This window comes from Larimichthys crocea, unplaced genomic scaffold, assembly GCF_000972845.2.
Source record: "Larimichthys crocea isolate SSNF unplaced genomic scaffold, L_crocea_2.0 scaffold33, whole genome shotgun sequence".
NCBI classification, from domain to species: Eukaryota; Metazoa; Chordata; class Actinopteri; family Sciaenidae; genus Larimichthys; species Larimichthys crocea.
In genome coordinates, this window is record NW_020854355.1 from 700,847 (window position 1) to 712,803 (window position 11,957).

The window sequence follows — 11,957 nt, forward strand, 5'->3', positions numbered from 1 at the left end:
CCATCAGCTGCTCGATTACCCATAACGCCCTTCTGTTGTTCAGGTGCATCCTCGCAGAAATACCGTAATGACCCAAATATGAGATGAACAGCAACACGAGTTTCCTCCAGATACTTTTGGTCCAATAAGAAGAGAGTCCTCGTCCTTTAAGCCAATCAGAACGTAAACTGTGTAATTTGTCCTGTCAGGATCTGTCACCAACTGAAAGGTCGAGATAAAAGTGTGTCTCGTTACGTGATGTTCAAACTGACGACTGATTCAGACGTGCGTTGTTGTGGAGATCCTGCTGAAGTCAAAGGTCAAAGGTCAGGAGTTCAGAAAGTGTTCAGCAGCCTCTGATGTCTGATGCTGTATTATTTATTGACGCTTGATCAAGGAGAATTAGAGACACTCTCAAAGTTCATCAGAAGTGCCTGAGTCGGTCTCACATTCTGCCCAACTCATCCTGGTGGATCGACTTTAAACCCCAAGATAACAGCACAAATACTACACGCCCAGAATGAGTCACAGAGAATGTCTTTACCCATGGAGGTGTTATTGTCAGCATGTTCTAGTCTGGAGACACAGATGTCTGTTTACGCAGATTGGACCGTCAACAACAAGCTATCTATTATGTCTATGAAGGCAGCAACAGGTCTCTGTGACCCTGGACACCACAGTGTTGAGATAGACTGGCACCTACTGTTCCCAACCAAAGCCAAACAACTAATACTGCTGAGGACCTCAAGGCCCACACGGGACCTCAAGGCCCACACGGGACCTCGTGGCCCACACGGGACCTCGTGTTACCTCAGGAGAGAAAACTCCAGAACATGCGCGGCGTAACGAACGTGTCTGGAAACGTTTTCGACACAACGCAACACGACGACACGCCGCGATGTCGAATATCAAACAAACTTTTCAAACATTCCAGATCGCGGAGAACAGATCGTCTCATATTTGGGTCAACGCGGTACACTTCCTGTTTTTCTGTGACACGGTGTCAGATTGTCTCTACTCTGATTGGTCAGCCGCCACAGGAAGAGGAGGGAAAGTGCAGGAAGTGAGCACACAGGACGGTCCAATCAGGAGGATCGATCTCTTCTGTAGAAGCAGCGATTGGTTCAACCGTCCTGATGACACGTCTCACTGAAGGTGAGTCTGTGTTGACGTCTGAAGGTCGTTAATTGACGGCGCTGAAGTTTGACTTCTTATTACATCGTCACAGTTTCTTCTGGATCGCCGTCTCGTCTCACAAAAACTGAACCTTAACGAACTTTAACAAACCCTAATGAATCTAAACGAGCCTTAACGAGCCTGAACGAGCCTGAACGAGCCTTAACGAGCAGTCCAGACTGACGGACAGCAGGTTTTGGGATATCTGGAGGTTAAAACACAAACTGATCATGACGTGACGAGTTTTTTGGTCTGTGAGCTCGTCAGGACGGCTGGCAGTGTTCGGACTGGACAGCTGCTGATGGAGGGATGACGGAGGAAGAGGTGGAGGAAGACAAGAAGAAGAAACTGAACAGATGGTCAACATCGTGGGTGGAGGAGAGTTTGAAGGTTTCTGTCTCTTTCTACCTGGACTTCCCTCCAGCATCCTCCTCTTCCTCTTCCTCGTCTTCCCTCCTTTCCTTCCCTCCCTCCCTCTATGTGTCTTTGGGCTCCAGCTTGCAGGACATGTCGAACAGCAGGTTCTGGTTGTCAATAACCTGTAACTGCCGGACGTAGGCCTTCGTCTGCAGGTGGGAGGGGGACGTCTCTGTATCCATGGCTACCAGGTGACACAGGAAGAGGCGGGGAGGAAGGAGAAGAGAAAATCATCACGGAGGAGCAGTGACGACAGGAAACCACAAGATGGAGACAGAGTTCATCACACGTCCTTCACAATAAAAGCATGTTAAAGTGTGTGTGTGTGTGTGTGTGTGTGTGTGTGTTACCCAGCTGGCTGCTCCGGTACCGTCTGATGGTTCTGACCATCTCGGCCACTTTGTGCTGCACGAGGAGAAGAAGAGTCAAAGATCTGTGACATCATCAGGAAGCGTTACGGGAACGCTCCTGAAACGTTTGAAGGTGACGGACTCACCATCTTCTCAAAGTTGACGAGTTCTCCGTGAAACGTTTTGCAGCTCTCGTGAAGAAACGTCAGATCTGACAGGAAACAGGAAACACACCGATCAGTCACTTTATAAACCCACCAATCACATTCAGACTCTTCTGGTTGGTTACCATGGCAACACAGAGCTTAAGGCTGTACACGCACACACATAGGCGTACAGTGTGTACAGTAGTGTGTGTGTGTGTGTGTGTGTGTGTGTGTGTGTGTGTCACCTTTGAGCAGCAGAGGTGTGAAGGGGATCAGTGGAGGTCTCAGGCTGGTGATCAGGTCTCTGTAGGACTTGTGATTCCTGGACGGGTCCTAGAGAGATGAGGCGACGATGATGATGATGGCGACCTTCATCATTATGAACCAGATCAGACACACACACACACACACACACACACACACACACACACACACTACACTAAAGCGCCTTAACCGTGTCGCCTAGGCCTGCATGAAGAGGCGTTCGATAGGCGTATTGTGAGTACACCAAATAATGAAGGTGACGGTGATCAGTGTCGTCTCAAAGTACAAATAATTATTATTTTACTTTATATATAAAGTCAATAATATTTTACAAATAATATATTACTTTATGATGACGAGTTTTCAGTCTAACAGCTTCTTCACAGTTCAAGCAGTCCATGTGTGACCCAGAGAGCGACGTGCCAGTTCAGGCTGTTTCATCACACGTGCACACGGTAAGACGTCTGAAGCGTCGGCTTAGTACGATAGTGACACGTGTCGCCTGCGTGACGCCGTCTGTCCATTGAAAGTGAATGGAACTTACACGTTAGAGGTTTGATGTCATCGCGGAGGCGCTGTACGCGTTTTAGTTGCTGTGTGCTGGCATGAAATGCTCACACACACACACACACACACACACACACACTCACTCACACACACACACACACACACGCACACACACAGACAGACACACACACACACGCACGCACACACACACACACACAGACACACACTCCTTTACTCACCGCGATGCTCTCAAACTGCTGAAACTGCTTCCTGAACTTTCCCGGGAGACCCTGAACACAACACACACACACACACACACACACACACACACACACACAGTATTGATCGTTAGTGCTGACGTTATTGTGACGTGTTTTCAAACAGGAAGTGGAGCTGTAAGGTTCATGTAACGTTGACTTCTGCTTCCTGTGTGTGTCACTGATCATGTGACGTGCAGCGGCGTGTCAGGTGACTCTCGTACCTCCCAGGTGAGTCGCAGTCTGTTGACGGCCGGGTTGTCTAAACCCAGAACCACGGCAAGGAAGGACAGCAGGTCCTGCTGCTGCTTACAGCTGGAACACACACACACACACACACGCACACACACACACACACACATACACACACACACACACACCCACACACGCGTTAAGACAGGAAGTTGTCACATGACGTGTGCACGTCGCCCTCCCCGTCACGTGACTCACAGCGCTGCGATCTTGATGAACTTGCGCAGCAGTTGGACTCTCTTTGGCAGCGACTGACACTGCAGAATCTCCGTGGCGACCCAGTGCTGCACCTCGCTGCAGCGCTGCAGTACCAGCTCCAGGTTCAGGGGGCGCCAGCGGGACTGCTCGCCGTGAAACACGTAACACACAAACTCCACCTGCAGGAGACACCAACGAAGAAGAAAACAGCTGTAAACTGTGCCGGCGTTCGAGCGGCGGCCTCGGCATCACGCCACCGACCTCGTGCACGCAGCTGAACAGCTCCCAGTCGAACGCCACCAGCTGATTGGACACCTCCTCCGCCGACATGTCGTGGAGTTTGCTGTCGCCCGGCGACCAGTGGATCTCCTCAGGAAGAGGAAGCTGAGCGGGCAGGAAATGACATCATCAGATCAACACACACCTGAAACAGCCGGGTCGTTCTCATGATCTCAGTCCTGGTCTAAGTCTTGGTCTCAGTCTTGGTCTCAGTCCTGGTCTCAGTCTTGGTCTCAGCCTGGTCTCAGTCCTGGTCTCAGTCCTGGTCTCAGTCCTGGTCTCAGCCTGGTCTCAGTCTGGTCTCAGTCTGGTCTCAGTCTTGGTCTCAGTCCTGGTCTCAGTCTGGTCTCAGTCCTGGTTTCAGCCTGGTCTCAGCCTGGTCTCAGCCTGGTCAGTCCTGGTCTAACTTGGTCTCAGTCCTGGTCTCAGCCTGGTCTCAGTCTTGGTCTCAGTCTTGGTCTCAGTCTGGTCTCAGTCCTGGTCTCAGCCTGGTCAGTCCTGGTCTAACTTGGTCTCAGTCCTGGTCTCAGTCCTGGTCTCAGTCTTGGTCTCAGCCTGGTCTCAGTCCTGGTCTCAGTCCTGGTCTCGGCCTGGTCTCAGTCCTGGTCTCAGCCTCGTCTAAGTCCTGGTCTCAGTTTGGTCTCAGTCCTGGTCTCAGTCCTGGTCTCGGCCTGGTCTAAGTCCTGGTCTCAGTTTGGTCTCAGTCCTGGTCCCAGTCCTGGTCTCAATCTTGGTCTCAGTCCTGATCTCAGTTTGGTCTCAATCTTGGTCTCAGTCCTGGTCTCAGTCCTGGTCTCAATCTTGGTCTCAGTCCTGGTCTCGGCCTGGTCTCAGTCCTGGTCTCGGCCTCGTCTAAGTCCTGGTCTCAGTTTGGTCTCAGTTTGGTCTAAGTCCTGGTCTCAGTTTGGTCTAAGTCCTGGTCCCAGTCCTGGTCTCAGTTTGGTCTCAGTTTGATCTCAGTTTGGTCTCAGTCCTGGTCTCAGTCCTGGTCTCAGTCCTGGTCTCAGTTTGATCTCAGTTTGGTCTCAGTCCTGGTCTCAGTTTGATCTCAGTTTGATCTCAGTCCTGGTCTCAGTCCTGGTCTCAGTTTGGTCTCAGTCCTGGTCTCAGTCCTGGTCTCAGCCTAGTCTCAGTCCTGGTCTCAGTCCTGGTCTCAGTCCTGGTCTCAGCCTGGTATCAGTCCTGGTCTCAGTCCTGGTCTCAGTCCTGGTCTCGGCCTGGTCTCAGTCCTGGTCTCAGCCTCGTCTAAGTCCTGGTCTCAGTTTGGTCTCAGTCCTGGTCCCAGTCCTGGTCTCAGTTTGGTCTAAGTCTTGGTCTCAGTTTGATCTCAGTTTGGTCTCAGTCCTGGTCTCAGTCCTGGTCTCAGTTTGATCTCAGTTTGGTCTCAGTCCTGGTCTCAGTTTGATCTCAGTCCTGGTCTCAGTCCTGGTCTCAGTCTTGGTCTCAGTCCTGGTCTAAGTCCTGGTCTCAGTCTGGTCTCAGCCTGGTCTCAGCCTAGTCTCAGTCCTGGTCTCAGTCTAGTCTCAGCCTGGTCTCAGTCCTGGTCTCAGCCTAGTCTCAGCCTGGTCTCAGGCCTGGTCTCAGTCCTGGTCTCAGTCCTGGTCTCAGTCTGGTTCCTCACCAGAGACTCCAGCTCAGACGCTTCACAGGTGAACAGGTGTGTGTTGACTCCCAGCGTGGTGAACACGGCCTCATCACTGGGCCGGAACACGGCCTTCTCTGAACACACACACACACACACACGTTAACAACATGTGTGTGTGTCAGCATGTGTGTGTGTGTGTGTGTGTGTGTGTGTGTGCTGACCTCCGGCTGACGTCACAGCCACCAGTATGAGGTTTCCGGGCAGAACCGGTTGGTCCTCGCTGTACTGCAGTTTCTCTCGGACCAGAGCCAGAATCTCTCCGACCCGACAGGACAGCCGGCTCCTGATGGTGACGTAGGAGTGGTCCGGAGTGTAGACCCGGCAGAAGACTGCACGCACACACACACACACACACACACACACACACACACACACACCATCAACATAACAGATGCTGTAGCGCCATCTGGTGAGCTCTGGCGGTACTGCGCCTTAGAAAGTCCAGTATTTAATATTAAAGTACTGTGTGAGTATTACTACATGTGTGAGTATTACTACATGTGTGAGTATTACCACATGTGTAGTCCAGCAAATACTGCCTCAGGCAGTATTTGCTGGACTACACATGTGGTAATACTCACATGTGTGAGTACTGGGGGCTAGGCTAACAGTTTCCCCCCGCTTCCAGTCTTTGTGCTAAGCTACGTTAAACACGTCCTTGTTTTATGAGGCTGTGTGTGTGTGTGTGTGTGTGTCCTGGGTGTGTCTCAGACTGCAGGTGTGTTTACAGCAAATACTACAGCGTTCATATTTCTGTGTGTGTGTGTGTGTGTGTGTGTGTGTGAGTGTGCCGTACTCTCGTCGGAGCCCCTGAACGCCTCTCTGGGCTGCAGACAGGCGTCGATGCGTCTGAAGTGTCTGAACAGAGGACGGACCTGCTTCTTCCTGCTCTCCTTCTCCTCGTCAGAGCTGACACACACACACACACACACACACACACACACACACACACAATAAAACTTGTTCAATTAAAACAATCAGAGAGTAAACATCATGTGACTCATTGTGACCAATAAGAATGAAGCAGGCACAAGGCTGCTGACCAATCAGAACACAAATCAGTGTGTTATTGTGTGTGTGTGTTATTGTGTGTGTGTGTGTGTGTGTGTGTGTGTGTCTCACGGGCAGTGTAAGATCTCGGTCCATCTCTGCAGTTTGAGGACGTCCTCGACGAGTTCAGGATACCGAGTCAACTCCTGAACCGCACACAGGTACAGCTCCTACACACACACACACACACACACACACACACACACACACACATTTATACACAAATCAAATACAGGGACTGTATGTGTGTGTGTGTGTGTGTGTGTGTGTGTGTGTGTGTGTGTAATTAAAGTTTTTAAACAACATTCTCGAGGTGTGTGTGCTCAGATGAGTCAGTCCTGTTGCTGTGACAACCAGGAGCCAAAAACAACAGTTCCCATCCTGCAGAGTGTGTGTGTGTGTCTGTCTGTGTGTGTGTGTGTGTGTGTGTCTGTCTGTGTGTGTGTGTGTGTGTGTGTGTGTGTGTCTGTGTGTGTGTGTGTGTGTGTTACCTTGGGGAAGCTGTTGCTGCGCTCGCCCTCCTCCTGCAGCAGCTCTCTGTAGGTGTCCAGGTACCTGAAGGCGACGTTGAGCACCGCCTGCTTCCTCTCCCCTCCGTCCATCACTCCCTCGCTCTCTCCGTCCGTCTCTCCTCCCCCCTCCCTCCTCCTCTCACCCTGAGCCTCCCTCCCTCGCCCCTCCCCCTCCTTCCCTCCCTCCGTCTCCAGAGAGAACCTGAGCACTCGAGTTAAGGACGGAAACAAACCAAGTGTGAGACGGCGCCGTGACGACCCACATGACAGACAGCGCTGAAAGTTCTGAGATCTGGAACTGATCCGGTCCAACCTGATGGCAGAGAGCTGAGAACCTGCAGGACATGTTATGTTGGAAATACGTTCTTTAAACGTTATTAGAGAGAACACTGTGATCTCTTCTTTTATCAGCTGCAGCCACAAACTGACAAACATTGACCGTGACCGGGCCTGAACTGGGTCTGAACTGGGCCTGAACTGGGTCTGAACTGGGTCTGAACTGGGTCTGAACCGGGCCAATGCTGAGCTGCCATCTTACTGCTCTGCTCACACAGCACGCCTGAATCAGAAACACAAACTGACGGAGTCCCTGAACGTCTCATCACATCGCTTCCATTTGTCTTCCACCCACACCTGTCTGTCTGTCTCTCTGTCTGTCTGTCTCTCTCTGTCTGTCTCTCTGTCTGTCTGTCTGTCTCTCTCTCTGTCTCTCTCTGTCGGTCTGTCTGTCTGTCTCTCTCTGTCTGTCTGTCTGTCTCTCTCTGTCTCTCTCTCTGTCTGTCTGTCTGTCTCTCTGTCTGTCTCTCAGTGTTAGAGGACGACGCTCTCTGCAGAAGAAAACTCATTTACATTTTAAACGACTCAGACTTTGTTTTCCCGCCAAGAGTTCGCATTAGATAACGCCTCATTTGCATATTTGCACATTAAATTTCCTTCAGATAACGCTGAGATAACGCTGAGATAACGCTGAGATAACGCTGATAACGCTGAGATAACGCTGAGATAACGCTGAGATAACGCTGAGAACAAACACACGTGTGTGTCTGAAGCTCGGTCATGGCGTGCACACATCCAGGTGTGTCTGCGTTGGAGGATACTGCTGCAGCAGAACTTGCTGCAACCTGTCGGCCGTCAGGAAGATGGGATGTGTCAACATGAAGTCATCCAGCAGAGTTTCTGCAGACAGAGAGCTCAGAGTTACAGACTGTACCTGAACACACCACCACGGGAAAAACAAAAACACAGCAGCACAGAGGTCCTTGAACGTCTCACAGCAACACATCATTATCCAGGGATGTCCATCACGAGCAGGGCTGCAAAGGGGTGGAAAGTTTCCGTGAAATTTCCAGAAAATTTCCATGGGAAGATAAGCTGGGGAATCTTGGAAATATTCCAAATCAGAACTTTATCAAGTTTGAATTATTTAATTGAACAATATTATCAAATGTGTGTCTTCAACAGTGTGTGTGTGGTCCAGGTCCAGAAATCACCTGTGCAGGTAGGGGGCGTGGCCTCAGTAGCCCTGCAGTGATACTCAAGTGTACCTGCATGAAATCAGTTTGAGTCAAGATTATGCTCAAATATGTTTTCACATGTTTACACATTTCAGCTGTATTTAAGTTCCCTGTGAAAGGGCCGAGCTTCAATGTTGTAAATTACCAGTTTATTCCCACGGAAAGTTTCCAACTCGTGCCCAAACTCTTAGCTATCAACCCAATAACAAGAAGAAAATAATAAAAACATAAAATTTAATTCTGTTACAGAGAAACTCACACACACACACACACACACTCTGAATGTAGGCCATGCAGACATATTTAGCTCTTCGTGTCTTCCTGATGTGTGAAGCTGAAGCGCGCACACACACACACACACACACACACACACACACACACAGACAAACGTTGTTTAAACATTTCTGCTCAAACGTTAGCACAACGTTCAGATAACCATGATGATGAGCTGCAGCGAGCGGCTGTAATTTAAGATGCTGAAGCAGCACGACTCCAAACCTGTGGTCACATTCACTGAAATATACTGTGTGTGTGTGTGTGTGTGTGTGTGTGTGTGAGTGAGAGAGGCATGCTGCAGTGGGCGTGTCCTGCCGGGGTCCGCCTCTCTGCAGGCGGTTACCATAGAGACACCACGTTGCCGACAGTGAGAGGATGAAGAGGGAAATGTAAGAGAAGTGTGTGTGTGTGTGTGTGTGTGTGTGTGTGTGTGTGTGTGTGTGGGTGTGTGTGTGTGAGATCAGACTTGTGATACTGCTGATGTGGCTGATTGGTCACATGATCAATCAGATGTCTTAATGTTGATTATTGATCCGATAATTTGATTCATCGATCAGAAGAACTGAACTCTGACATTTGCATATCTGAATTATTCATGAAGCTCATTAATAATCAGGTTTAATGAAGGAACATGAAGAACGCAGAGAGAGAGAGAGAGAGCGTGGGAGGGAGAGGAGAGGACGAGTGAGCCGAGCGGGACGTGAAGAACGCCTACAGAGAAGTTCTGTCCACACACACACACACACACACACACACACACAGGTTCTGGTTCAGATCTGTGGTTCTGCTTTATGACTGTGTGTGTGTGTGTGTGTGTGTGTGTGGACAGAACCGACCCGTCTGCAGGAAACAGACTGACTTCACATTCAGCTGCATGTGAAGCCTCTAATTTCACTCTTTGTGTTTTTGTCCTCCCCCCTCCTCCTCCTCCTCAGCAGACTACTCCGAACGCACTAACTACTCCCTCCGCCTACCTCCATCCCTCCTCACTCCCTCCCTTCCTCCCACTCCTCTTCTCCAAATGTCTTGTTGAGAGCTGGTTGCTATGTGAACAGGTGCTAAAGAGGCTCTTATGTATCTGCACACACACACACACACACACACACACACACACACACACACACACACACACACACACACACACAGGAAGTGGCGCTCTCTGTCGAGGAAGCTGAAGGTGAAGGCAGAAGGAGAGCGAGCTGAGCGAGTGGGCAGCGTGTTCTCTTCTTCTTCTTCTACAGAAAGAGAATCCGCCCACACGGGTCGGTTCTGTCACGCCGCCTTGCCGGGCTGCAGCACTGAACACAACACAACAGCACCGGGATTCAAACCCACGACAGCACGAGGACACAACGCGTTCAACCATCAGACCAGAGAGAGTTCAACAAAAGTGTGTGTGTGTGTGTGTGTGTGTGTGTGTGTGTACGTGCCAAACGGGCGGAGTTCATTAATGACATCACATCCTGTCACAACATGTTTTCACGTCATCAGCTGATTTTAGTTCATGAACTGAAGTGAAGACGGTTCATGAAGCTTTGGAAGAACAGCAGCAGTCGCTATGGCAACGCCTCTTCCACCCCATAATATTATCACTGTGTGTGTGTGACAGTGTGTGTGTGTGTGTGTGTGTGTGACAGTGTGTGTGTGTGTGTGTGTGTGTGAGTGTGTGTGTAAACAGCTGCCTCGCAGGTAAAACAGAAAGATGATGAAGTTTCCTGACAGTTTCATAAAAGAGAAACAAACCTGCTGAAGCTTCTTACATAACACACACACACACACACACACACAGACACACACACACACACACACACACACACACACACGCACACACACACACGTACAGGCGTGTTGAGGCAGGCAGGTGTTCAGGTGTGTTACCTGTGAAGCAGAATGTAAATAACATTTCTACTGAATGAAGTTTTCACTGCTGAGCTCCAAAGTAACTGAGTCTCAGAGACTACGTCCAGGTTTTAGACAGTCTCAGAGACTACGTCCAGGTTTTAGACAGTCTCAGAGACTACGTCCAGGTTTTAGACAGTCTCAGAGACTACGTCCAGGTTTTAAACAGTCTCAGAGACTACGTCCAGGTTTAGACAGTCTCAGAGACTACGTCCAGGTTTAGACAGTCTCAGAGACTACGTCGACAAGCTCCGCTCAGAGACTACGTCCCGTTTTTTAGACAGTCCAGAGACTAGTCCAGTTTTAGACAGTCTCCAGAGACTACGCCAGTTTTAGACAGTCTCAGAGACTACGTCCAGGTTTTAGACAGTCTCAGAGACTACGTCAGGGTTTAGACAGTCTCAAGGACTATCGTCCAGTTTTAGACAGTCTCAGAGACTACGTCCAGGTTTAGACAGTCTCAGAGACTACGTCCAGGTTTAGACAGTCTCAGAGACTACGTCCGGTTTTAGACAGTCACGCGACTCTGTCCAGTTTTAGACAGTCTCAGAGACTACGTCCAGTTTTAGACAGTCTCAGAGACTATGTCCAGGTTTTAACAGTCAAGACTACGTCGAGGTTTAGACAGTCTCAAAGACTATGTCCAAGTTTAGACAGTCTCAGAGACTAGTCCAGGTTTTAACAGCCTCAAGACTATGTCCAGTTTTAGACAGCCTCCAGAGACTAGTCAACGTTTAGACAGTCTCAGAGACTATGTCCCAGTTTTAGACAGCCTCAGAGACTACGTCCAGGTTTAGACAGTCTCCGAGACTATGTCCAGGTTTTAGACAGTCTCAGAGATATGTCCAGGTTTTAAGACAGCCTCAGAGACTACGTCCAGTTTTAGACAGTCTCAGAGACTACGTCAGGTTTAGCAGTCCTAGAGACTATGTCCAGGTTTTAAACAGCCTCAGAGACTAGTCCAGGTTTAGACAGGTCTCAGAGACTATGTCCAGGTTTTAGACAGTCACAGAGACTAGTCCAAGTTTAGACAGTCTCAGAGACTACGTCCAGGTTTAGACAGTCTCAGAGACTACGTCCAGGTTTTTTAGACAGTCTCGAGACTCGTCCAGTTTTTGACAGTCTCAGAGACTACGTCAGGTTTTAGACCGTCTTGACAGCATAATTAATCAAACCTGCCGTCCTGAAACACTCATGTAAGTATTCACAGAGGTGTGAGGTGTGTGTGTGTGTGTG

The 11,957-nt window shown here is 49.7% G+C and overlaps 1 protein-coding gene across 1 annotated transcript; it reads right to left on the reverse strand.

Moving 5' to 3' along the window:
* Positions 1–729: 729 nt before the first annotated feature.
* Positions 730–7,167, reverse strand: rapgefl1 (Rap guanine nucleotide exchange factor (GEF)-like 1). Its single transcript, XM_019268868.2, has 13 exons — positions 7,012–7,167; positions 6,593–6,690; positions 6,267–6,379; positions 5,632–5,799; positions 5,447–5,544; positions 3,808–3,930; positions 3,547–3,725; positions 3,321–3,411; positions 3,079–3,129; positions 2,314–2,401; positions 2,069–2,133; positions 1,923–1,977; positions 730–1,756 (listed from the first exon to the last, which is right to left on the reverse strand). The coding sequence occupies exons 1-13, from the start codon at positions 7,120–7,122 to the stop codon at positions 1,632–1,634; spliced, it is 1,365 nt and encodes a 454-aa protein (XP_019124413.1). The 5' UTR covers positions 7,123–7,167; the 3' UTR covers positions 730–1,631.
* Between the last annotated feature and the right edge of the window lie 4,790 nt (positions 7,168–11,957).

Excerpts from the sequence above, each read along its gene's own strand:
- rapgefl1 (XM_019268868.2), bottom strand. The coding sequence starts at position 7,122 with ATGGACGGAGGGGAGAGGAAGCAGGCGGTGCTCAACGTCGCCTTCAGG. Across the intron at positions 6,691-7,011 it reads GCAGCAACAGCTTCCCCAAG|GAGCTGTACCTGTGTGCGGT; the intron begins GTAACACACACA and ends GTGTGTGTGTAG. Across the intron at positions 3,130-3,320 it reads GACTGCGACTCACCTGGGAG|GGTCTCCCGGGAAAGTTCAG; the intron begins GTACGAGAGTCA and ends TGTTGTGTTCAG.